The 27,668-nt window shown below is 41.0% G+C and overlaps 2 protein-coding genes across 6 annotated transcripts; one reads left to right on the top strand and one right to left on the bottom strand.

The window, feature by feature from the left end:
• The window catches only part of LOC135416638 (uncharacterized), a 414,600-nt gene that overhangs the window by 59,780 nt on the left and 327,152 nt on the right, over positions 1-27,668 (top strand).
• BBOX1 (gamma-butyrobetaine hydroxylase 1) lies at positions 36-26,119 on the bottom strand. Of its 6 annotated transcripts, none has more exons than XM_064656961.1 (9): positions 26,021-26,093; positions 21,822-21,947; positions 20,650-21,216; positions 18,905-19,019; positions 10,302-10,500; positions 6,783-6,888; positions 4,425-4,621; positions 3,539-3,705; positions 36-2,369 (listed from the first exon to the last, which is right to left on the bottom strand). In XM_064656961.1, the coding sequence occupies exons 3-9, from the start codon at positions 21,028-21,030 to the stop codon at positions 2,209-2,211; spliced, it is 1,326 nt and encodes a 441-aa protein (XP_064513031.1). In that variant the 5' UTR covers positions 21,031-21,216; positions 21,822-21,947; positions 26,021-26,093; the 3' UTR covers positions 36-2,208. The 6 variants fall into 6 exon arrangements, with proteins under 6 accessions (XP_064513031.1, XP_064513033.1, XP_064513030.1 ...); XM_064656963.1 differs by lacking the exon at positions 26,021-26,093 and adding an exon at positions 23,646-25,281; XM_064656960.1 differs by lacking the exon at positions 21,822-21,947 and having other exon boundaries at positions 26,021-26,119.

The raw sequence follows: 27,668 nt of genomic DNA, 5'->3' as shown, positions 1-27,668 counted from the left end.
TACATGTGAGATTAGATACAAGCCCAAAACAGTAATCAGTTCCATAACAGCTTTTAATAAACAGAAATTTGAATAAAAGTGTTTAGAAAAGTACAGAATAAAGGCAGAAAATCTCTTTCCTATTAACAATTGGTATAAATCACAAGATGTCTTGTTTTACAGGTATAAATTGCAATCTTCAATCCATTTTTATATAGAAAATATCACAGTTAAAGCACAGCACTGCTGGAATATAGGTATTAACCCCTCCTCAGCTTTTCCCTCTTTCATAGCAAAGAGAAAAAAATACTTTCCTCATGTTTCCAAAATTAATTATTAAAGGAGGCACTGAGAAATTGAATTACCCCTAAAAAAAGTTTTGTTACACTATCACTTAGTGTCATAGCTTTGATAAAAACACTTCACTATTTAATAAAGAGGAATTCAAACCACACTGTGACCAGTGCCTAATAGAGTTTTAACTGATTATTCAACTGTTATCTGTTGACTGTAAATGATGAGTAGAAGCTATGAAAATGTTTGCAAGCTGATGTTAGGTCACAGAATCATAGAATGGTTTAGTTGGAAGGGACCTTAAAGATCATCTGGTTTCAACTCTCCTGCTATCAGGACATCTTCCACTAGACCACATACCTCAGAGTTCCATCTAACCTGAGCTTATTTTAATTCTACAGTTATTTAATTCTGTAGTTATGGTTCTATTGTGTTACTCCTCTAGGAAGAGACTAGGATTTATTTGACTTGGAGGGAACAGTTTGAAAATATAGAGTTGAACAGAGAGATCACAGGGTGGAGGTGGGGTTGTTTTGTCCAACTCGCAGCATGGTGAGAGGCGTCCTGTTACCTCTGCAGCTGTAAGGACATTGAAAAATAAACTCAGGATTGTTAAGTATAAAAAAAAAATATTTGGAAGTTCTTTCTCTTTCCATTTGGCATCTGAATATAGGGAAAAAACACACTACTTTGGCTGCAGTAAGTTTTACATAACATAATTTCTAATCAGAATCCAGAGCAGAGAAAAACATGATGTACACCTTTTGGAGGTGTCCTCTTTTATCTGGAGTAATAAAAATGGATTTGGGTTCAGTTGCCTCTCTCTGTCATGTGCAAAGTCCATAACTACCTCTTGTGCTTTGTGGTTTCTAGCCACCAGGCAGCTTCTGTGTTCCTCCTCCTGACATTACTCAGAAGTCTGCTGTGCAGATCTTAGGTCTGATGGGATTTCTGACCCTGCCTGTGACCTCTACACTGAGATTTATTTATCATCCTAATGCAGAGAAACATTGATATGATGCATTCTCTCGTAAGTCTATAGTTTCTGAGCTTATGGACTTGGAAATGTAAGAAAAAATATCTGTGGCTGTGATAGTCATGACATGTACAGCAGGATATAGAGAATATGACATCTGTTCAATGAGATCATGTATTATAGTGAAGTCGTACCTTGAAAGGTGTGTATTTAAAAACTACAGCACTGGTTGTGTATTTTGATAGTGAATTTTAGTTATGATTTATGCAATAAAGAATGCCTCTCTGAAAATAGAGGAAGGTGCTGTTTATAACAAAACTTCAGTAAATAATACTTCAAGTTCTTTCCTCATGCTGACTTCCAAGCTTTCTAGGGAGGGCAGGTACATATGTAGAGGCAAAGGAAGGCGTTGTGATACCCAGTCAGCCCAGTAAAGTGACAATCTTTCAAGCCACTTTGCACACTGATTTTAAAAAAGCAAATAAACTGACAGAGGTAGCAATACATTTATAGATTCAAAGACCAGGGCACAGGCAAATCTTAAATTGTTATGAACAACACATTTCTTAGCTTATAGAACTCAAAAATATATTTATGATAGAATCATAGAATGGTTTGGATTGGAAGGGACCTTAAAGATCATCTTGTCTCAACTCCCCTGCCATGGGTTGCTCCAAGCTGCACCCAACCTGGCCTTCAACACTTCCAGGGATGGGGAATCCACAGAGTCTCTGGGCAACCTGTTCCAGGGCCTCACCACTCTCACAGTAAAGAATTTCTTCCTAATATCTAATCAAAACCTCCCCTCTGTCAGTTTAAATCCATTCCCCTTGTTCAATGACAAGCCCTTGTCAAAAGCGACGTTAGTTTCTGAAAAGAAGACTCAATTTTTTGACTCTGTTGTCGTTGTCATCGAGGTCAGACAATCTACGTTTCGCTCCTTCCAGTCCGAAGAAAACTCAGTCCCTATTCAGGACCCTCTTCCTGAGGAGCCGGAGCCGTGACAGGACCACATCCCAGTCTGCATAGGCCCCTTCCAGGTGACGGGTCACTCCCGAACCCGAGGGGTAGCTCTGGCGACCGTGAAGCACGCGCCAGTTATCGAACGTCACTATGTCTCCTGGAAAGAGATCACACCCAGTTCAGTAGCTGGAATGTCAGAGTGGGTTCCTTCAAACACACAGGGAGGTAGGCTCACATCAACAGTTAGGGAGCAGTAATTTCAAGTAGCTCAGCTGGAGATACGCACCAAAAACACAGTAATTTTAACTTAGTTGGTCATTCTCAAACAGAGGACGTCTGTTTGAGACGTCTTTTTGACGTCTTTTTGACGTCTCTTTTCTTGTATAACCAGGATTTAAAAAGCAGAGTGGTAGAGAGCACATGCTGAGAAAAGCAAGCCTTGAGGAGAAAGACAACTACAGCAAATCCACACGGGTGAAATAAAAACGGGTGAAATAAATAAAATGGGTGAAAGCCACTCGGATGCTTTTTATTTGATCGGTCTGGTATTATTTGTACCGAACACATCCTGTGCTACTATCCCTGTTAAGAGAATTCTATGAGAACAAAGTCAAGCCATTGAAAGTTAGGAAATCACTGAATTAAGGCTGGAATGCAAATTTAATTTTTCTCCCTTGTGTGCCAGTGTTGTGATAAATCTCTAATTAAATAACCTTACAGTCTTTCTTTTCTTCTCCCAATTCCCTCTACCACCATTTTGGTGCATTAGTCAATAGGATGGATGTCACTAATGTAATGTAAGGTACTTTTTTTCACTGTTTATTATGTGATCTTACACATTATTTTATTGCATGTTCCCAAGAGCAAGAGATTAATTTCCTCATAGACATTTTAAAGACACTAACATCACAGTATGAGGCAGTCAGATACACTAATGAATCTACTTTTGTAACATCTCTTGAGAGATGAGGGACTATTCATATCTTTATTTTATAGCTGGGGAATGAAACAAGAAGTATATTTCCCATCTGTGGTGCTACTGACATATCAATTTCCAATACTGTATTTGTATAAAATGTAGTTTTGGATGTTGCATAAAGATACATTGGACTAATCAACAGAAAGACTCTACTCCCCCGCTATTTTTATTTCTTTATAATGTAACAATGGTAAAAGTAATCTATTAGATGACCTTAAGACTGCAGTATGAAATAAAACAGTCGAGAGAAGGACTGAAATTTCCTCTCAGTGCTAACAATGCTCAAGGGTTTTGACAGTTAGGAAAAACATGTGAAAAATTGTTGAGAGGAGAAGCAACTTACTGACCTGGTTTCAGCTTGTAAGTAAACTTGTGTTCTGCACTGTTTAATAAATCATTAAATTCCTTTAGAGCTGCATAAAATGGCCTCACTTTTTCAGCTGGTATGTCAAACACAGCGTCTCTTGTTGCATTATTATAATTGATGCGAACTGCTTGGCCTCTGGAATCTATGCTATGAAACAGAGGGAAGGGAAAAAGGCAAGGAAAGGGAAAAGGAAAGAAAAAGAGGAAGGGAAAGGGAAGGGGAGGGAGGGGAGGAGAGGGAGGGGAGGGAAAGAAAGGTATTCTGTTATTATTGAAACATTGTAAAATGGTTAAACAACAACTGAGCTCTCCTGCTGGAATGTCAGTATGTTTCAATAGTGAAATTCAGACTGTTATTGGGTTGAATTTTGATAATTGAACCTAATCAGGAAAAGGGATAATCAGGAGAAAGTGTAGACACTTAATTCGCAAAAAAAACTATATTACGTACCCTTTAATTGTAGAATGATAAACTTTTTAAAATCAGAAAAGAATATGAACGTTTGCATTTGATCTTTTGATAGTATGTAGTTCTTAATCTACATGTTTCAAATTATGGCCTCTCTTTGGCATGATACAGATGTCACATTGGCTGGCATTTAGTAACAGACTTTGCTGCTAACCCATGCCTGTGCCAAGGAGTTGCTCTAATTACCACCACTTCTTGCAAATAAGTGGAACAATGCACAGAACAAGTCACACATTGGCAAAAACCCCACAAACAGAAAACCCCACCAAAACCCAAAACTGCAGACCAAGTTAAACCAGTGTTTTCCCACAAGGTGGCAGGAGCAGACCTTCTTCTACCAAAATGTAATCCACAACACAACAGGGATTTTCTTTTTAGGTCTTGTTGAAACTACTCACTCTATAATCCTTTGTTTACAGTGCACAGCAAAATCACAGAAGTCCACCCCAACATCAGTGTAGTCTACAGCAGTAGAGGACAGGATCTGATATGCCTCAGGATTTTGTTTCTTCAGCTTGTTGGATACGTGGAATCCATCTACAACCTCACTTTCACCTCCTGTAGCTGTTTGCTTTATACAATGGAGAAACTGGACCTGGAATGAATTAACGGCTCATTTAGAAAAGCAATTAGCTTGCATATTTAACAGCTCATTAGTATCAGTTCCCTCATAGCTGTGGTTCTTTTTTTTTTGATTTGTTGTTGTTGTTTTCCCAGTGAAAGCCTGAGTTCCCATTTACTGCAGCTTCACAACACTGTGCCACCACTACCACAAAGGAAGAAAATTAAAGCAGCGTGTTCATAAATCCATCCCCTTTTGGGTATACTCTAATGGTTGCAGCCTGTAAGTCAGTGGCAAAGTGGTCTTGCTTCTTTCCTTTGAGTCCCTCTTTGTGGCAGTCACATAGTTTTAAATGCATTGAGGTCTTATGTCAAAAAGGAGGATTAGCTTTGTCCTGCAAAAACAACACCTGCTGTGAACTGTCCACTCATAGAGGGAAAAGGTGGCTGTCAGAGAAGGCAACAGGCCCAGTGTCTCTCTCATAAAGTACGATTAAGGCAGTTTCATTTCACTTCAGAGTGAATTTGCCAAGGTGTAGGATGGAGCAGAAAGCCTAAACTGGGCACTGGTGTAGTTTTACTGCTGACACAAGCAGTAAAAGTCCCCGTGGCTGTAGAGAGTCCAGCATCACCCAAAGTGTAATCGCTTATCTTGCAAACGACACAAAATACACCCGTCACACCAAAGCTGGTTACCTTTGTCACTTGTTCCCCCTTCCATGCTGGTGAATTATTTCTGAGATCACTAGGAGAATTAAAAAAGAACCCAACAAAAAACCAAAACCAAAACAAAACAACCAAAAAACCAAAAGCAAAATGACAAACCAACCAAACCAAACCCACAACAAACCTCAGTAGGAGAAAGAGGAACAGAGAAGAAGATTTGTTCTCCTTACCAGCTGGACCCACAGACCTTGCTGATGTTGATGAAGGGGGAAACTGAAGCTGTGGGCAGGGCATAGGGCTCCCACTGAAGGGAGCACAAGGCAACAAGTTCTTTTGTGGCCACAGCTGGCCTTGCACAGGGTAAGCACAGCTTGGCCCTGCTAAGGAGGGCTGCAGTAATGTAAGTCATGTTATGGTCCTAGAAAATCCTAAAACAATTTTTATGGGACAGTTCTGAAACTAATCATTATCCTTTTAAACACAGGCCTTCACATATTTGTAATAAATACGTTTAAAGAATTCAAGTATTGTGTAATAATTAGATATATAAAGAAAACTGCACATTTGGGACAATATTCATAAACAATTCAATGTACTTTAATACTTTTATTTCTTACAAGCACGTCTGAATGAAAAATGTTGCACTCTTTTTCTCATATTTCATAGTAGAGTGTGAGCTTTGGCACAGACTGGACAATGAGATAATTCACATCTGCTCTCTATTAATGAAGTGCTGTTCCATTCTTACTCTACATCAACAGCATCTAAATGATGAAAAGGTAATCTTAGTGTGAAGAATTTAGTACTTACCTGTGGGTAAATCACATTGGCTTTTTCTTTAAGCACAGAAACAACAAAGTACTCCACAGCAAGAGAAGGGGAAGTTTTATAGGTGCAAACTTTTCCAGCATTGTCTTTGTTTCTTTTTACCTGTTTCTACTACTTTCCAGTTCTCTGGAATTATGTGAATTATGTAGACTACACTTTGATATGACAGGGTGAAAACATATTTTTTGTGGTTGTCCAGTTTTAAAGAATGGCCCTTTTTTTTTGTCTGTTATGAAAGGGCAAACAAGTGTCTATCTTGTATCAATTCACAGAAAACAGAGTATACCATCTTAATAATATTTCTTCCTCTATTCCTCTCCTGAACTGAACAGATGAGTCCTAAAAAGTCACAACTTGACTATAGCATTTAGACAGCTACCTTTTGTAATATAATGAAAGCAGTATTCAAAACATACACAGGACTCTGAAGTTTTCTCATATGGTAATATTTTCAACACTTCATGAATTTAATTTAATCATTATGGGACATATAATGGGCTTATTATGCTGAACTTACATCATACTGCATATATTGCATGCCCATGTGTATATATTATATTATACGTGTATTAATACATTGTTATTTTTACATTGCTCTTTTAAGACAAAATTCAGTCACTGAATGCTAAACATATTTCACACCATAGGAACATTTCCCTTTCCCCTTTTGTGGGCTGAAAAAGCCGGTAGATTCAACTCACCCCAGGTGGATGATGCAGAACAGGGTAATCAGTGTGAAAACACAGTTTCCCAGTTGTATAAGCTACATTGTTAGCATCTGCTTTGTCTTGCACTTGCCAAGTTGGTCTTCATAATGAAAGGGAAAAGAGAAAACATGTTGGAACAGCATGCCAGACAGTACACACTGAAACTGTGAAATCACAGCAGAAAAGAGTAATTTCACCTTTGAACATGGAAATATTGTAACATTATAAAGAAATCACGATTTAGCAGTGTCCCTCCACCCCAACAAAGGCTTATTTCAGCAGCCCTAGATAAACTTCAGTGTGCCAAGGGACATCTGTCCCCAGCACAGTACCTAGAAGAAAAATGGCTTTCCAGTGGTGGCTCTTTGCTGAATGTAAAGGCCAGTTGAAGACACAAACCAAGAGGCTTCTGCCAGGAGAAATCATTGTCTCAGCACTGAGGCTTCAGAAATAAACAAGTTGAAATTGGCCCATTCCTTTTTATTAACCTTCCACTTTCCTCTGCCACATGTAGCACATTATCAATGAAGTATAAAACTGATAAAGGCTATGTAACTTTCCCCAAAATTTATTTTTAAGGTTTTATAACCTTAGAAAATATAGAGTATCTGTCTGCAGGGGGATCTTTCCTCTAACTCCAAGACTTGCCGCTGGAGGAAAATATTTGGATGAAAGACTTTGAAACTTCTTCCCTTTCACTGACACCCTCTAGCCCCATTTATTTGGTTACACAAATTGTCTTGGAATTTGACAAAATTCAGTAAAAATGTTTTCTGACAACTGCAGTGAAAAAAATAGGTCACGGTGGTACGACGAAGACGCGAATATTTCACCTTGCAGCACAAACAAAATGTGCTTCCAGTGACACACCGTGCAGGAGGATTTAAGACCAAGAACCACAGGTTTTGTTTGTACAAAGTTCACAGGATTGAAGACAGTCCTCAGCAGATGCATATTATAGCTACAGACGTATGTCTGAAAAAGTGTAGGTCACCATATGCAGCCCATGTAATCGCAGGCGTGTAAGTGGTTTAAAAGGAATTATGAAACTCGTTTTCCCTTGTGAAATACTGTAGACCAAATATATTAGGTTTCAGATGGTGTATGTCTAGCTTTACTTCTTAAAAACAGTTTAAAAAGAAAATATGCTAGAGAATATGCGGACAAAAATTATTTATATACAGGACACAAACGCTTTTGTTTGTCGGTTTTGAGTGGTATTTAGTATAGAAACTATGCAAAATGCTAAAACTAAATTTCTTCACTTGCCAGAGGGAAAAGCCCCTTGAATATTTGCAAACGTGTTTAACTGCCTGGGAGAAATAGTTTTTACTATTTGGTACAGCAAATATTCATCACTAGATGACCTCACTACTCAAGTATGATAATTTCAACCACACTTCCACAGTTCCAAATTTGACAGCCAAAAACCAGCCCCTTATATCATCCTTGTGCTTAGCGTTGAGGGCAGCTAGGTTTGCTCCATCTTTAATTTAATAGGCTACAATGTCACTTGATGGTTCTAAAAAAAATTAAAACATTTTAATTTTCTTATTTATATGCAATATATAAAATTGCTGGAGTGGTAATACTCTATAAAATCATTATAAGGTTTTGCAAAAGCAGTCAGTGCTTTTGTGCTGGCAGAGTTTGTGAGGGGATCTGGTCCCCTGGAGCTTTCCTTCCATACAGAGAGCTTTGGTCAAAGTTCAAGTTACTGACTTGAAGTCAGAGATGCTAATAGGGAGCTCAGCACTGAATGTGAAAAAATCAACTTCACTTTGTCTAAGTCTCAACTGAGCTGAAGCATCAACTCAGCCATGAGGAGAGCACACAAGAACTAAGGGAAGAATATGCAGGTAATGCCAGAGGACTCTTGGCCTTTAGGGAGAGCAAAGCTGGGTGGAATGGTTTGTGGTTTAGTAATTAGGGTCAGATTTCAAAGCCCGTTGCTCAGGCTGTTTGACAGAGCAGGAAAATTGGCACCAAGCAGATGTAGCAATCTTTTGCATTAAGTAGCAACAGGGGCTCAGCATCCCTGAGCAGAAAAACAGGCTGTTACATCCTTAGTCCTGCAAAACTGCTGAACTGGCAACTGAAGCCACATCTGAATCATCTGATCTTGCACTTCATTAAAAGTCCATGTCTCACTCATTTGAGAATTGGGGCCCATGTCCCCTTGCCACCGAAGCCCTCTGGGATATCCAGATGGATTGGCTGTTTCCATGGGAGTGCTGGTGCTCTGAAGGACGGCCTTCATGCCACACCAAGGACTGGACAAGGCTTCAGAACAGAGGAACACGAGGTTCGGAGCATCAGAAGTTGGAGAAATAAACTGTGTTATGACTGGAGACTTTGTTAATGGAGTTGGGCCTCCATAAGGGAAAGAAAAAGGTTAATTTAAAAGCATGGGAACCCTTGATGTTGTCATATGGCTGGTACAGAGAATGTTTCCACTTTTTACAGTAATGACATTTTAGGGAGCTTGCACCAAGCACACATCTAGACAAGAAAAAAGGCTTTTTTTTTTTCCCATGCGTCAGAATTATATTAATTTCTGTTACATTTTAGTTTAAAATTCATGGCTCTGAGGTAATGTTTTATTTGGCAAGCTTGCCAATTCCAGGTTTATCCTTTTATTTATAATATTTGGTAGGCCTTGTATTTGGCTGCCAGTGAAACAGCAAGGAAATTACCCAAAGTTATTATTTTATTACAGTTGTAAAAGCCACCCCAGAATTGGATGCCAATAAGAAATTAAATCCTGTTCCAGAGATGAAAATTATTATACCTATTAGCTAATAACACTGCTTCTTTACTCAGCTAGATGGAGGTCACTGACTCAGCTCAGCAAGATGTGAGCTGCCATCCTCGTTTGTCTACCCACCTAGTAAGGTGCTTGAGGAGTTAGAGGTGCAGTTTACTCCCTCTTGGCATCAAAAGGATGATTCACAAGTTCCTGCTTGCACTCCTGCAACTGAGCTCTGCTTGTTGGGATTGGTTATGGCTTTTCAGAGCAGACTCTGTTGAAAGCAGGGAAGGGGGTACTCTGCCCATATTCTTGGTGATGTGAGACACAATAGCATCATCTAAGCCTTACCTATTTCTGTGACTTCAAACTAGACTAAAAAAAAGTCTCAGTACAGATAACTTCCTCTTTTCAGAAGGGGAGTGGATTAGGGATTTTTGGTTTTGTTCCATGGTATAGATAAGTAACTCTATCTTTTTGCTATCTTATATTTGACATCATCTGTTTTCAGATGCTTCTCCTTCTCTCAGCAGCTAATGTTATTGCTGCTCCTCTTTACATCTTTCTGCCTTGCCAGTGACCACGAAGCAATCCTCTTGTACAGAATATAAACTCAATGCCAGATTTTCTAACGTACAGAGAAAAAACCCACACACCTTGCTTTAATAACTTAATCCACAAAATAGATCCAGCAAGCTTAAATGAAGAACATTAGAGGTGATTACAAAGCTCGCAAAGCAAAGATATTAAAAAACAAAACTCACCCATAAAAAGTGAGGCGCAGGAACCCAATCCTGTGGCCAAGTTTAATCAATTCTCCCTGCCTTGTAGCAGCTCCTGTCAGTAGAACGATTCCTACTTTCTTTAGGGTGCACAGCCACTTGTATGCACTTTCATCATTGTTCATGATTTCTTCAAAAGGTATTTCGGGAAGTTGAAGGTCTGAGCCCCAGTACTGGCGTTCTGAAAGGAAAGAAATAGAGAAAACAAGTGCTTAGCTGATCTAGCATCAAAACTCAGGACATAGTAGAAGTCTGAAGTTAATGGGACTTCTATGCTTTTGTGAATATGCTCTCAGTCCTGCAGTCAATCACCTAAAATGGGGTCCCTGAGTTTGCATGGATGACAAGCAAGCTTTATGATAAAATTCAGCAAAACATTGCGCTAATGGAATTTTAATGCAGAAGTTGAATGAAAGACCACTTGAAAGGGGTATTTTTTGTTAACAGTATATCAGAAATTCATGTATTCATTTTTCTGGAATATTGTATCCAGCTCTGGAGTCCCCAGCACAGGAAGGACATTGATCTGTTGGAGTGAGTCCAGAAGAGGCCACCAAGTTGATCAGAGGGATGGAGCACATCTTGTATGAGGAAAGGCTGAGAGAACTGGGATTGTTCAGCCTGGAAAAAGAAGGTTTCAGGGTGATCTAACTGGGGCCTTCCAACACCTGAAGGGAACTTAGAGGAAAGATGGGGCGAGACTATTTATAAGAGCATGTAGTGACAGGACAATAGGGAATGAGTTCAAACTGAAAGAGAGTAGGTTTAGATTAGATATTAGGAAAAAATTATTTACTGTGAGGGTGGTGAGGCTCTGGAACAGGTTGCCCAGGGGAGCTGTAGATGCCCCATCCCTGGAGCTGTTCAAGGCCAGGTTGAATGAGGCTCTGAGCTACCTGGTCTAGTGGAAGGTGTCCCTGCCCATGGCAGGGGGCTTGGAACTAGGTGACCTTCAAAGTCCCCTTCCAACCCAGACCATTCTGTGAGTCTGTGATTCCATGATCCCAGAGCACAGCTGGAGCAACTCTACCACTGGAGCTCCCTCACACCTCTGGGAGTGTTTCACTTGCTTGTAACTTCAGTAAACCTTAACCATTTGGGCTGAGGTTCTCCATGGCATCTGCTGAAAGCATCATCAGAGACTAAAAGGGATCAAACACCTAGACCAGTGAAAAGTGAGTAGTGTAGCCAACTCACACTATGTAGCATACAGGAGGTTTAGGAAAAAACTACCAATAGAGTAATTTGTCCCTGTGGAGAAGCCAGGACAAATCAGGATGCTGTAGGAAGCACCTCTTTGTTAATCATCTGTTTAGAACTTCTCGTTACATATACTTTAAGATTTTCAGAGACATACACCAAAATCAAATTCACTTCCTTCAGTAAAAGGCAGTGCTGTAGCCATCCATTACTGCAGGCAAAACCACATAATAACTAAACTAAATCCTCCTGATTCTTTGTTTTCCCCTAAATATCATAGGTCAAGATCACTTTGTTAAAATAATAAAAGGACATTCCATGCCCCCCATCCCACCCCTATTCTTTCCCCCACAGACTAAGGCTGCCAGGACCAATTTTGCTAAACAACACTGAAACCATACCACCTAGGTTTTAATGGCTCCAGTGCATTCAGCCAAGAACTCAAGGGATCAGTAATGTAGAAAGCAAAAAGGCAGGAAGTTAATCATGGAGCATGGAGTAAGCCTCTCACCAGGACACTTTCTGGAGCTTAACAGGGGTTAGTGGAGTTAACTTTCACTTAATTTGTCTGTGTTACTGGCAGAGGACACTGGAAGCCACAGTTGTGGGTCACATTTGATACTTTACAGATAATACTGATTTTCTTCTGCAGCTCATAGAATTCCAGAGAACATCCTAACGTAGTGAACCTGGACCTCTGAACCCATCCTGGTCTTTTCTTTATTTCTTTATTCATAGGGATTTTAAAGGAGTACAGGGTTTAAAGCCAAGTGAAATCACTGCCCATGCACCTGAAAGAAAGCTGCTACGGGGAGTTGGTAGTAATTTTATTGTTTCAAATTGCATTTGTAAGCCCTCTTAGTACATTTAATATGAAACTCCTACAAGTTTACAAGTGGAAATGAATCTTAGGTCAAGATATAACTTTTATTAAGCTGCCTTGCTAGAAAGCACCACTGGTAATTGTTTCCTCCCTTGTATTTGTACTAGTGCTTATCACAGAATCATATATCATATCACATATCATATCATAGAATATGGAATCGTAGAATGGTTTCATTGGAAGGGACCTTGAAGATCAACTCATTCCAACCCTTCTGGTGAAGTCCTACGAGGAGAGGCACAAATCACAACTACCTTACTTGGTATTTTAGCTAACATTCAGTTAAGTTGCCCAGTCATCAATCACAGAGATTACACACCAGAAATGAGACCATAAACATTTGAGAAATGCAGGTGGCATTCTTTATGAAACACCTATATCTTCCTTTATGTCAACATCTCTTCAACAAACAGGACCAATCAAAACTACTACAAATTCCAGGGAGCTTTCAAATGAGAGCTCTGGGGAATTTCACCTGGTGACTGAGGGACACAATATACTTCAAACAAATATGAAGGCCAGGTTTGGGGTTTCTTTTTAATCTCTTTCTAGATATAGGCAGCAAATACAAAATACAATGTACTCATAAAAAATTGAAGCCAGACACTACACAGTTACAGCATTTTTCAGCCACTAGTGCTCCTCTTTCCTTTGGCCAGTGCTAGTTAGAGACAGTCCAAGAAACACAACACATGCCCAAATATAACCTATCCATATAGACCATCTTCTATACTCTACCTGTGTTTCAAAAAAGTTGACGTATGATTGACAAGCTGTTGAATTTTTAACATGCAAAAAATGAAAAAAGTGCAGTCCTTGAGGAATGATATAATCTCACCTCACTGCTCCACCGTGTTTAACTCAAGACAGCCTTTCACACACTTAAAAGATGGTGAAAAGATAAAATATGAACGTTTTCCCTTTTCTCTATTAAAAGTTAGGAAATTGAAATAGCCCTAGGTATGCTGTGTGAACTGCCAAGAACACCCTTTGAAGGACAAATTTAAATTTAAGCTTCACTGTCAGTGCAGGTAAATAATTATGTGAAAATTAATGGAATATTTTAAGTTTCATCTTTTCCTTCTTAGTTTTCTTGCCGTCTTGCTAATAAATATTTTCCTCATCTTCCTGAAATGAGTAGAATTTCAAGGGATATACCAAGACATTTTTCCTCACTTTGAAAAATAAATATATGCACCTGGAATTGAACTGCAGCTCCAAGAGTCCCAGGCTTCTATGGGTACATGGACTGTCCTCTTGTTGAAGTTCCCAATGCTTACTGCTCTTGCTAGAAGTTCCACCTAATATGGGATGGCCCTTCTGCAGCAGGGCACGGGCTGTGGTGTTGGGTTTTCAGGTGGTTTTGGTTTTGTTACAGACACCTGCTTTGTCACAGCACTGCAAAACAGTGCACACACAGTAAACAAGTCTGGGACTGTGCTGGACTTCAGCATAACAAAACTGTCAACCCTTATAGGCCTGTAGAGAACATTCAAGGAGCAACCACCCATTTCATCCTCCTCCCAGTCAGACCCCCTGCACTGGAGGCCATCATCTGGCCACACACCTCCAAAGCTAGGGAGCCAAAGGGACACAAAAGCTACATTCAAATTGTTTCTGTACTTTACTTGCAAGAGAAATCATTTTTCTGTGTAAAAGCTCAGCAATGTGAACCCTGCTAATGTACTGGGAATTCAGCCTTTGCCAGACTCTGAAATGTATTCAGGAATAGCACTGCAACACTGACTACTGACTGAAGAGATGTTTAACCTTTACAGTACCACTATGATGTGGAAATTGCAAAATTTCCAGGAAACTGAACTCTTCGCTGATACTCCCCAAGCAGGTACTAAAACTGAGCAGCTTCTTCTTTTTTTTTTTTTTTTTTTTAAATGTTTAACTACTTTGTATTTAAGAAACCCCCCATCAAAAAAATAAAAACCCTCCAAAACACCAACAAAACAAACAAAGCTAGAGAGACATAAATACAGTTCAATCCTGCCTTGCAAGGCCATAAACTGTCCTCAGAGTTTCAGTTTTCTTATGTAAATTCCCTTCCAGTGACAAGCAGCCAGCACCCTCAATGACTCGGGTTTGTTTGTCTTTTTAAAGGTGCAGGCTGGTACAAAAATGCTTTTAAATCCTATTTCATGTTTCAGAGAAGAGAGGCCGCAAGTTCCCAAGGTCTGCACTAAAATAAGCACCATTTATAAAATCTCCTTCTCCTCAGCTCCAGATGGAATCATTGTATTCTGTCCAATATTTACAATTTGACAAACTATAATGTCCATAATTATTTGGAAAAGAGACAGGAAAGCATACATCATAGAACCAAAAAAAGATCCTGTGATGTGAAGACATTTAAGTTCTTTCATTTAACAGAATTTTTTTAAATGTCTATCTGAAAGTCTTAGAAACTTGTGTGCCCCCCACATTTTTTATCTACATACCAAACAACAGGAACTTTCTTCCCATCTTTATCCACAAAACCTCTTCAGCCTGAAAATCTATAGGGAAGCTGTACTGAACTGTACAGGGACTATTCTCTTTGCCAATATTTCCTGGTAGTAATTGCTCCCACTCATGCTCTTCATTATTTCATCAAGTCAGCATAGCAGGATTTTTCCTACTGCATAATTGTAGTTAATACAGTTTACATGGTACTATAGTAGAAATATTACAACATACTCTCTGAAAGCTGAAGAGGTAAGAAAGATAAGAATGAGCCATCAGTATTTGGGCAGCCTTGGGTCTCACTTGCACAACACAGCTGCAGTTGCCAAATTAAAAATCTTTATGTTTACAAATGCAGCTGAACAACTCAATAAGGCATAAAAACAAAGGCCTCATAGAATTACTTTTTGGTTTTATTGTCCATTTATATTACGACAACTAAACCCCCAGATTTTCAAAATGGGAAGAATTAAATACTTCCGAAAGAATTAATGCCTCTTTCAATTTCAGAACAATAATTTGGGGAGGGAAAGGAGAAAAAAGAATCCTATTTCTTGATCATACCAGGCTAGTCATAGTAAATCACCTGCATCAGAGTCTGCACAAAATGAGAAGATGTCCTTTGCCCAGTCCCTGCAGATGGTGTGCATGCATCAACAAGCACTTGGAATTATCCAGCATTTACTATGCAGGCTGGGACAGTGCTAGTCAAAACCTTTTATGCTGGAGTTATATAGGAAAGAAAGTCTACACATCATAGATTAACTCACTTCATTTAAAATTATTTTGTGTACAGCTTGTGTTTTAATGTTTGTTGAAAGTTAACAGTTTCTGCTGTATTGTTATGTGTATGGCAGCCTAACTCATGGCATTAAGCTCTTATTGATTATTACTGCAGGATAAATTCAAATGACCAAACTCTTCTAGTAAAAAAATTACATTTAATTTCATCCTCTTAAAATTATCATCTCTCAGAACCTAGCAGAGAAACTGAAAGTATCACTGATGCTGTTAACATCCTGATTCAAACTTCAGTAGGAGCTGGATATATATCCAAAATCATATCACATTTTAAAGGACAATCATCATCTGAAACCTTTAAACTTATGTTAAAACCTTAACCTAAACCTAGGGTTAAAAATAGTAAGTAGCACTAGGTACTACCTCTGCCCAATCTTTTCTTCCACTCAGTAGGAAAATATTGTGATATTACCTAATTTTTTTCCCCTGACATCCTGTTGTTGGGATACCAGCATCTTGGAAAATGAGCCTCAGCAAATGCAATGCAGTGAGGGACTGGATGCTGGCATATCAGTGCCTCTCACAAGCACCCTCTACTACACACAGCATCTGAGTCACAGCGGTGGTAAAACATTCCTGTGACGTTTGCTGGGGAGAACAAAAGTAAACAGGAAGGAAAAGGAGAGTATCTTTGAGACACCATAGCTGGAGAAGTAGAATATGGCTCTTTTGCTGTTCTTTTGGGAGTATTTTGTAAGCTGGGCTGAAATGAGCCTTGATATACACAAACAGGAGATTTTGCATTTTGCATGGTAGGATTTGGCAATGTTTTAAAAGGGGAACCTTGACATATTGCCACACAGCTACTTACAGTCACTTCATCATGCACTGAAAATCTGACCTACTCTTCTTTTTGGGTTTGATAAAACGTCCAGCATCTAGGGTTTTTGAATCAGAAACCATGACGGAAAAACATTTTAAAAAAAAAACCAAAACAAACAAACAAACCAAAAACACCAAACAAACAAACAAAAAAAGCGACATTAAAAGCAAGTAACCACTTGCAAAAGAAAATAGAAAAGAAATAGCCACTGCTGTGACAGTGTCAGCAGTGAAGGTTAACCTTTAACTACATCAGTCTGGTGAGCTTGGGTTTCTATTTGTTGAACCAGCATGCAGGGCTGGTATTCCATATCATTGCCTGTAATCCTATACTGCTGGGATATGATTAGTTACTTAAGGGCATGTAATTTGCAGTGTGTAACTCCCCTGACCACATGGAAGAGAGTTCTAAACTTACCCCAATGCACAATGAGAAACAGATCTTAGCCAGCCAGCAAGCAAACTCACAGGCTGCAGCCTTTTTTTTTGCAACTGAAACCTGGGAAAAGTTGGGAAAAGCTGTCCAAAGCCAAAGCTTTTCTGAGAATATGAGGAACAGCAGAATTATACCACTAAAACAGGCTAGTTAATTAGTGTAATTTTTATAAACGTATTTCTTCACATCTACCATGTGAACCAGAATTTGAAAACACATTGCCCAAAAAATAAAACAGATCTTTGGTGTATATTTTTCACCTGGATGGCTCTGCTGGAGAAGAGCAGTGGCAGAGGGGAGAACTGGCTTCCAAAACATGCATTGTATTTAGAAGCCAGGAGTAAGCTCTATGCAAATGAATGAATGAAGGCAAATCACAGCCAGTTAGACTTTATAACGGGTGAAAAAAGTAGCATGACATCTGAAATACTGAAATCTCAGCTACTGAAGTCTCAACTATTGATATCTTTGTTAATAAATATAACCACAGATCTAGATTATTTTGCCTGAGTATTAATTAAAGCAATGTTCAATTTACATTGATCCCTCAGAGGCTACAAAAGGGGTTTTGTAGCCTGCCAGTTTCCACAGCACCTTCATTTTTACAAATAAAAATTCAACTCCCTGAGAAATCAAGCCTAGTTTCCCTGAATGAGCTTTGCATCTTCTCCATGTTCAGTCTGGAAACATGCCCAACCCTCCAAAATAGTAAACACAGCAGTTTATTGTTGCCAAAACTAAAATAGATACAAACTTTTATATTACCAGGGAAAAACTGTTCCTTCCTCTACTATGAAGAGTCTGTTATAGGATCCACTGAAATGAATGGAAATATTACTCATCACTTAAGTTTTAAACCAGATATAAAAGGCTGGCTTTCGTTTAGGAGAACGGGTGCTAAGGAATATTTGACCTGCAGAAACTGGGAAATATAACTGGCCTCTTCATTTGTCCCTAAAATGCCAAACAAAGCTCAGATGCAGGACAGATCTAGGGCCACATATTTTCCCATTTCTCATCTTTCAGGGAAAAAAACACGGCACAAACCAACTTTCTTTTATTTGTTAGAATATAAAATACCCAAAAAAAGGGCATAAACCAATTGGGGATTTGCCTTTGCTAAGCTCTGAGGAAACTGATACCTGGATCTGAGTTTCACACCATCAGCCTACCTCTAGTTTCTTTTTTTTCTAAAGTAATATCCTATTTTAACAGATACTGTCTTAACCCTGAATACAGATGCACAGCTTTCTGCAACAGCAGATCTCACAGGAACACAGTTAAGAGCAACAGCAGAAATCTTGCAAGTTTTCACACGTTTGATTCTCACAGTCTGAAAGGCTGTCAAAGAAATGAGGATGTGCATCCTGCCAATCCTAGTGGGTTACAATTATTCACTCAAAAGGGTGAGTGATTTAAAATGGGTAAATGTTACAGACAGTTGCACAAAAACGCTTTGTGACCAAAAGACTGTCAACTACTGCAACATGTATGGGATGCAAAGCAAACACAACCTGAACTTCAGCACTGCACACTGCTGCACTACACAGTTACTTTTTAACAAGGCAGCCACAGAAAGGGAAAAAAAATATTTCAATTATAGCTCTCTTGCAATTCTAAATAATCTTTCTTTTTGGAAGAATTTAGAAAAAATTAAATAGTTTAAACAGCACACACACACACACACACTTGCACTGTCACACAGGCCACTGTCGGTCCACAAGGCTCATTTGTGAGACCTACTAACCCTATCCTGGAAAGAAAAGGCTTTTAGGAAAGTAAATGCAGCCCAAACAGTTACAGTTCTCTCAGGTACAGAGGTTAGGAAAGGTAACAACGGGTCCCTGTTGTGCACATACAGCCTGGCACTGGGCACCAAGGGTGGCTGCCACTGCTCCAGCTGGGCGGACCTGGTCTGCACACAGGCACCTCTAGCCAGGACTGTCTTGCATTTGACACAAGCAGGACAGACATGGATTTAATTCCTACCTGGTAAAAATAAATCTGCTTGCATTTCTGCTCTGGCTTCTTCAGAGAAGCATCGTTTTTTCAACCACTCAGCTTCGTATTCGCTTGCGTGTTCATCAGGCCACGTGATGGAGATCTTTCAACACAAAGCAAAAGACAAGTTTAGAAGAAAAAAAGTTGATTAAAAAACATGGCCTAGAACAACAAAAAAAACCCTCTTAAAAACTGCAGAAATTGTAATATTTAGATCGGTAATATTACAATTAAGCATTCCCTGGAATGTGACAGCAAACAACTGATGAAAACATAACCTGAACATCATCCAAATTCTGACACCTTTTATAAATGCTCATTTTCACATGAATCCATGACCTAATTTGCTGGTTTCACTGTGAGAGCTGCACTTAAAGGGAAGAAGGAAAAGGCAGAAACTGGCACATATCTCTGGGGAGAGCACTTCACCACAACTCAGAAGAGTGTAAATATCTTGCAAAACAGACAGCTTGTGAGAAAAGAAAAAGAACAAGACAGAGAGGCAAAAAAGAAATGCTAGGAGAGAAATCCCTCTCCTACTTTTGAAAAGTCTTTCCTCTTTTCAAATAAGTTTTTAAAAAGTGTTGTACTTTTTAAACCCTGAAAAAAAACATGGAAAGAAAGGATATGGCTTTGCTTGTCATGAACTGAAAGAGCTCAGTCCAGCACAGACCCTCAGCTGAATTCTCAGGGCTGTTGAGTAGCTATCAATTCCCATTTCACATAATTCTGCTCTTTCACATGATGGTAAATCAGCACTATCAGTTTAGGATTGATTGGTGCTGTGCTTTCATCAGTCCCTGAGTGGAACACACAACCCCTAATTTTCCTAATAGAATAATGAATTTACATTGTGTTAATTCTGGTAACAAACAATGACCTTGGGAGCCCAGAATTCCTCACCAGAGATACTTATGCTGTGGTTGAGACACACTCTTGCACGGTTTAGCCCCTGCAAACTGCCCCTGCAGTGAGGCTGCCCCAGGGTTGACTGCTGAATATTCAACACATTTAAAACATCTTTAAGGGTAAAATTAAGGAAACGAGTTTGCCAAAGGACCCAGGTGCTTCTTTTAATAAAACATATAAAACCTAAATGATATATTAGGTTTTTATATGGCAGGAAATATTAAAAATCATAGGGAGGGCAATTCCTGTCTTCTCTTGCTCAATAACCTCCCCTTTTCCAGGAACAAATGTTAATGCAGATAGGCAGATATCGACACTAGGCCAATTCTGATTATTGGATGCAACTTCAGTTTGAGTGCTCATTCTAAGATGAAGACTTTTGTGCATTGGAAATTAGCTAATAAACTGGTACCTTTGCTATGGATTAAGTCATTGTCACTTTGCCATTTGTTTTTCTGATTTTCAAGCCATTTACTTAAAGAACAAAGAGAGAGAAAAAAGTGTAGGTGTAATTAAATGTGCGGGAAACGCCTGAATTTGCCTTTCAACACCTGGTGATGCAGAAGCGCACGGCAGAATTTTCAAAAGCCTTATTATATTATAAAAGCTGAAGCCTGGGTTTCTGCTGCCTCTATAAAGCGAAGTTTCATACGAGGGTGGGGAGATGCGAGTTCCCCAAATTGCGTTTTTTTCCTAAAAGCTTTTCAAATTACCCGACGAGGTTCACGGATAAGCAAACTGTGGTTAGAGTATAAGTCGGAGTTGTCTCTAAGCGTTGTTAGACAAGTTTCACAAGAAGGTGAATCACGGTTCGCTTCAAATACCTTTCTTCGATCTGCCAGAGCCACCTCCTTCACCACGATGTTCACATCCAGGTCCTCGAAGAGCAGCCTGCGCGCTCCGGCGGAGGGCAGGAAGCAGAGGGGACACTGGCAGTTGTCCCTCAGCCAGACGCAGGGGTAGCGGCTCTCACTTCCATCCTCCCACTCCACACGGACAAAATGGCCCACGTCCAAAGCTTCCACCTTCTGTATTCCCGGGCTCATGCTGAGCTGCTGGGCGGTGTGGAGCCCCGGCACGGCACCCTGGCAGCAGTGGGTGCTCCCAGGGAGCAGGCTCCGGCCCTCCTGCGCCGGCAGCGGGCGGAATGCTTGGCCTCCAGGGACTTTGGCCCTCGACAGGGCGTTAACCACCGCCCGCCACATTTTGGGCTTGTTACGAAACAGGTTATATTCCTTTAAAAAGGCGTCTATGCAGCAGTGGGGAAAAACGTTGAGGAGAGATTTAACCCCTGAAACAGGCAGCAGCTGACGGGAAAGCTCTGGGTGATGTCCACGTGTTAGAAAAACAAATTAAAGTTCAGGGCTTGACATGCGTTGGTGCTCTCAGACCTGGGGGAGGAAGTTAACAAAGCACAGGAGAGAGGGATAGTGCTGAGAACTGGACACCAGGAATGCAGAATTTATATAGACTTCATGGACATTTTGCAGAAAACAAAGATAAAGGAAAAAACTAACAAAGACAACGCAGCAATTGTACTGAAAACTCTCCATATCTGGGAAAAAAGATAATAAAAAGACTAGAAATGTGGATTAATTACCATAAGAAGTGAGAAATCACTAACAAATAGAAGACAGAATACTAATTAATAGAACTATGTAACTTGTAGCCAATCAACACTTATTCCTTTGTTTGCTAAAACAATAGTTAAAAGTATAAATAGTTAAAAGTTTTGATAATCGGTGTACATGCTAGGTGGAGTGATCCCCCGTGTACCTCAGTGCTGAATAAAGTAACACTGACTTTCTAACCTAACAAACTGTTTGGAGAGCTTATTTCCCAGTGTTTGGTGACAGGTTCTTTAACAAAACCATCAGAGGGAGGGAGAATGCTGTCGCTGAGTCCCTAAAACACCCCAAAGAGCAGCTTCTTACTGAAGGAGTCAGGACAGCAAAAGGACAATATTAAGCTGATTCTCCCCTCCCTTCCTACTTACTTAGACCTTCAGGGACATTCATCATCTGTTGCTTACAAAGGGTGTACTCAGACCCATCTATTCAAAAATCCTTTCAATGTGATCCATCATCTTGGCTGTCTTTTGTTTCTGTGGTCAGTTTAATACCTATTGCACAAAGACATTAAAAAGACACCTTGAGATGAGTTCCACAACCCAAAAGTAGGAGCTACTACCAACCACGTTCAAAAGCTGAAGCTTTAAAGTACACACACCTTAATCCCAGCTGTGGATACTAACGGAAAAGAAAAGGAAAAGCTTTGTAATCATGACTTCAGCTACGACAGAGTTCTGTGAGAGTTCTTTTCTCCTTTCACAGCCACACTGCTCTCTACGGATTTACTCTTTTATTTAAAGCTAGCTGCATACTGTATTGCAGAAAGATGATGCCTCCAAATCTTAAAAACAGGAAAGTTCTGGCCTAATGTCCTTCTTATTCAGAAAAATTCAGAGGAGGACCCCCTGAATCAGTAAGTCATTACATATATATTTTAATAGATTTTACCGACTTCAAATATTGCATATTTATTCAGCATCTTTTCCTTTTCTTTTTGTTCTTAAGCTCACAGGGCAAAATATTGATGGTGCACCAGGACCAATCTGTCTTTGTGCATGGAAAACTTCCTGGGCTTCAGTGTTTTGATTCACAAAGGCCTTCTGGAGTTATTAGAACATTTTCTAATTTTTTCCTTTGCTACAATTTAGAATTAGGTTACACAGGGCCCTTGGGCCTCCTTTTGTTTTTATTTCATATGATTGAGTACAGCAAAGCAGAATACTGATTTTTTTTTCTTTCTCATGTTTGAGTATAGTGGTCCCATTGGAATCCAGTAATTACCAACCTTCACTTGCAGTGCAGTCAAGCTAGTTTTGTGCACACAGACCCAAACATCTTTTATCCAACAAATGGGTTCATATCCAGACTGAATGTATTCTTTTTTTATACAAATATGTACAGAAATATACACATGTAAATGCATATGTACAGATTTCCACCATAATTGTAAAGCACTGCCCAAGTACAGCAATTTTCAAACTGCAAAAATATTTACACTGGCTGCAGTGTCCTTCTGAGATTTCTTGAACAAAGTTTTATTATATATGAAGGCAAAGTTCTGCTACGTTTTAGGGGTTATAAAAAACAAAACAGGGATGACCATTTCAACATGCCATAAAATTTTTCTACATCTGTACCTGTTTCAAGATAGTTCTCTGCTCAAGGCAGTAGGTTGCCTGATGGTAATGGGTCACAATGCCAGACCCCTGGACAATGCCTTGTGGTGAAATCAAGCATTTGCTATTTAAATACACTGTAGTGTTTGCACTAGACTTCTGTTTCTGTCTTCACTGTAAAGCAATTCTTCGGGTTACTCCCCTACCAGGAGCAATCCTGTAACAATAAAGAGGCTGTTGTTTTCCTTGAGTTAGTCATATCATAGTGTCGCTGTTAAAACGAAAGCGCAGTTAACAGTGATTAAAAATATCTGCTCAAGCATGCCCTCTAGATGTTTTTCTTCTTAGATACACAAATTGAATAGACCTGCAAGACTACTTTTTTTCCCCTAGACACAGCACCAGAGTAGAAGCTTCTCCTTCCAGGAGGATTTGTTCCACAGTGGTAGGGGTATTCTAGGCCAAGTTCTGCACAGAGGCTGCCCAAACATGTCTTCACTGGGCTACTTCAATATAGCATTTCACAGCCACCAGGGACTTGTCACTACTTCTACTACAGTGCTCAGTAGTGCTTCTCAGCTTGGACCCGTGTGCCAGATGAGTGCCAGGCACATTGAGTCCCCTCTTTCTCACCTGCATCATGCAAGACACAACATCTTGCCTCTCTGACTGTTCCAGGGATCACCAGCCTCCAATGCTCCAAATCAGCCAGGAGGAAGAGGGTAACCAACAGCTCCTGCTGGAATGACAAAGGCAGCCAGCCTGGTGCTGACACTCCTCTTTCCCAGAACACATAAAGCTAGGCCAAAGTATTCCTCAAGTAGCACCTGCAAGCCCCTAGCTACCATGTGAACAAGAAGAAATCCCTGTCTGATGGCTCTGCCCATTTCCAGCATGCTGTAAGGAAAGAAAAGCTGTCCATGGATGGTGTGGAATTGTCTGGAAACTGTGTGTTATCCCTGATTTCGAATTAAGTGAATTTTCTTTACATTGAATGTGTATATGACATTATGGTGAGCATGCAAATAGCAGTGAAGAACCCAAACTGTTCCAGAAAATCCTGCAAAATCTGTGCACGTTTGAAAGTAGTGCACAGAAGCTAACTTCTACCTTCCCACTCAATGACAGAGGAAACATTCTTTCCCCTTTTCTAGTAAGTGTATCTATACATTGTGTAACTGGGTGAAATGGCCCTTTCCATTTCTGATCATTTGCACAACTATAGCTACCGGGTCACACTGCTGCTTTCCCAGAAACCATGTTAAGACAGAACACTAAATGCCAGAAAAATACAACTATGTCTCGAAAAACCTGGAGTCCAAGACAGCTGAACTGCTGGTAAAGAAAAGCAAATCCAAATGCCTGGTCCTGATAGCGTCAGGCTACTGCAGAAAGCTCATCTCCCATTCTAGAAGGCTATTAAAGGTGCTTATGGAATCAATCACACAACATGGATCTCCTCATCACACACAGTACACTTCCTAAATTTGATGGTTGCTTAGAGGTTTGCCTTGTTTGGTTGTTTTCAGTGTTATTTTTTTCAATTTTACATAAAAGCTGGATGCTAATTGCAAATTAATTGAGACTAAACTATCAGCAAGAGTTCCGGGATTTTTTTCTTCCCTTCCCTCCTTGACATTTTCAGTCAGACATGCATCCCCGTGCTGCTATTTTACACTTGAAATTGCATTCTGTACTAAACTGCAAGCAGAACTCACTGGTCCACCTAAAGTCAGCACTCTCATAACCACGGTCAAATTGAAGAGCAACTGAGAAGGCAAAGCAAATTCTCAGCGTAACAGCTCCCTGCATTTCTTGTCTCTGAACTGCTGTTATCCGCATGAACCCAGAAGGCAAGATATGTAACTCTGCTTTCAGTCATCAGGTCTTAGATTTGCACAGTTTAAAACAAATACAGCCAGTAGCTCCTATAAGTCACAGCATCTCACGTGAACATCGTTCCAGGCTCATGGATTTTCTGTCCACATTGCCCCCAGCAACATGTCAAGGGTCAGCCTGAATACTGACAGGCAATTATGATTTAAGGTGAACCCCATTATCTGGAGGCTACGCTTTCAGTTCTCCCCACCTTTCCAGCATCACCAAAGGTAATGCTAACTGCTTTCTTTCTCAAAAATCTGTCCTCCCCTTCAGTTTCTTCAAATCTAACCCCACTAAACATCACCCAGATCCCCCTTTTTGCTGACCTCAGCTCAGCAGTTTACCTGCAGAGCTACTTAAAATTTAATTCTGATTATCGGTACTCTTAAGACAGCTGAGATACTTCGGCTAACATACCTTCTGCTCGTACAACATTAAGACGCTGCAGAGAAATGAACAGTATGATTTTGCATTATAATTACGTTTCAGCTATGCCTTCAAAACAGTTTGCTGCATCAGAAGCTGCTCGGTGGAGGATGTAAGAGCACAGCGCTGCCAGCGGCACTGGCACCACGGATACTTACAAACTCGTACAACTGCAGTAAAAGCTGCACTGGCCTCTGCTTGAAACTGAGGTTTCACTCCTTGCAAGTAGGAGCAAACTTCAGAGAAAGAATAACCCTGGCCTAAATACTGCACGTGGACCGGCGTACCAGTCTCCGAGGGCAAACACTGGCCTGACGCTGCCGCCTCGCAAGCGAAGCAGCGAATATGGACCGCAAAGGCAGAACGCCCTGCGCGTCCGCATCCCCTCAGGGCTGCACAGCCCTGCGTGCGAAGGCCCGGGGGAGACACACTGCCTGAAGGGTGTCCCCGCTCGGGAGCCAGGCTGCCGCCCCGCCCCAGCCTGACACCGCTCTGATGAGCGCAGCGAGAGCAGGCGGCGAGGGCGATCAGCAGCGCAGCGGCGGCCGCGGGCAGGGCCTCCCTCACACGCTTCCCGGGGGGACGCGCGGCCCCCACGGCCGGGGCTGGGCGAGCCCTCGCGGCCGATGCGCCCGCCCCGACCCCGCGGCCGCATTCCCGGTCCTGCTCCAGCTCCAGCTCCCGATCCGCCCCCCCCTCACCTGCCCGGGCGCCCGGCGGCCCCCGCGGCGGGGCGGGGCGCGGCTCCGCCGAGCTCAGCAGGCCCGGCCCCGGGGAGGACCCGCCGCGCAAGGCGGGCCGGCTGCGGCGGGGGGGTTGCGGCGCTCCCCGGGGAGTTTGGTCCCCTCTGGAGTTAAAGGGGGGGTGTGTCTTTCATGGGTTATTTATCCCCTGAGGAACACGCTGTTATCCCTGTTACCACTGCACTGACCCTTGTGTGTAACAACACTTCGGGCCCCAGTGGAGCCTGAACAACTCGGGGTTTCAAATATCAGATGTAACCTACAGTAAACATCACCAAACAGAGATGGCCTTTGTGAACGAGACCATGGTCGAACAGAGCCTGTGCTGTGGCATAAAACAGCCCTGCTCTTTCAGATGGGGCCACCCTTGTCTGCACCCTCTGAGATAACGGGGCAGGTTTGTATTAGACCGCAGGACCAGGGCAGTGATCATTCCCCACGAACTTGGCACTGGGGAGGCCACACTTTGAATCCCGTGTTCAGTTTTGGGCCCCTCACTATAAGAAAGATAATGAGGTGCTGAAGCAAGTCCAGAGAAGGGAAATGGAGCTGGCGGAGGGTCTGGAGCACAAGTCTGATCAGGGGCAGCCGAGGGAGATGGGGGCGTTCAGCCTGGAGGAGGCTCAAGGGAGACCATATCACTCTCTCTGAAAGGAGATTGTAGTTAGGTGGTGGTCAGTCTCTTCTCCCATGTAATAAGCAATAGGGCAAGAGAAAATGGCCCCATATTGTGCCAGGGAAGGTCTAGATTGCATATTGGGAAAAATTTTTTCCGCAAAAGGGTTGTCAAGCATTGTAACAGGCTGCTTATGGAAATGGTGGAATCACCATTCCTGGAGGTATTTAAAAGCCAAGTAGGTGCAGCATTTAGGGACTGTTAGTGGTGTGCTCAGCAGTGCTGGGTTAACAGCCAACTCAGTGATCTTAGGGGTCTTTTCCAATCTAAGCGATTCTATGACTCTATGAGGTGATTTTACTGACAAACAAGCCTTGTGAGCAGTAAGTTTTAGGGAAACAAACTTTCTGGAAACAAACATAAAACCAGCATTAATACACTCTCATTGTTTAGTACCCCATACCTTCCCGCTGGTAACCATGCTAATGCTGCATTGATTTGATCAGTATGTTTCTTTTGGTTGAAGGGAAGGAGGTTCTAATAGAGAGAAATAAAACTTGTGTAATTGAAGGCAATGGCAGAATGTAGCACCTACCAGCTTTCAGCTGAAGCAGCTTATGTTGATCTTCAAGTTTTCAGCTGCATGAGTGACAACAAAAAGAAGAGCCGAATTAAAATGAAAAGGAAGACTTTTATTTCCTTCCAGATACAAAGCTTTTTCCCAGCTGTACCTGCTCCGTGGGACACTCAGTGGCCATACTGCAGTCTGCAAAGCACCCAGAAAAGACCTGGTGCCTCAGTGTAACCAATAAAGAGAAAACCTTAACATAAATGTTGCCTGAGCAGCATTTTTCACAGACAGTAAAGCATTCACACAGATGAAAAGTTGGCTAGTTGGATGGAAGCAGGTACATGCAGAAGTGAAAATACTCAAGTCACTGTTTAGATACATTTTGGCAGCTAAAAAGGAGCTCAGACCGAGTCTGTGAC

This window comes from Pseudopipra pipra, chromosome 6, assembly GCF_036250125.1.
Source record: "Pseudopipra pipra isolate bDixPip1 chromosome 6, bDixPip1.hap1, whole genome shotgun sequence".
NCBI classification, from domain to species: Eukaryota; Metazoa; Chordata; class Aves; order Passeriformes; family Pipridae; genus Pseudopipra; species Pseudopipra pipra.
The sequence above is the reverse complement of the archived record's forward strand: the minus strand, read 5'-3'. Positions and strand labels throughout refer to the sequence as shown.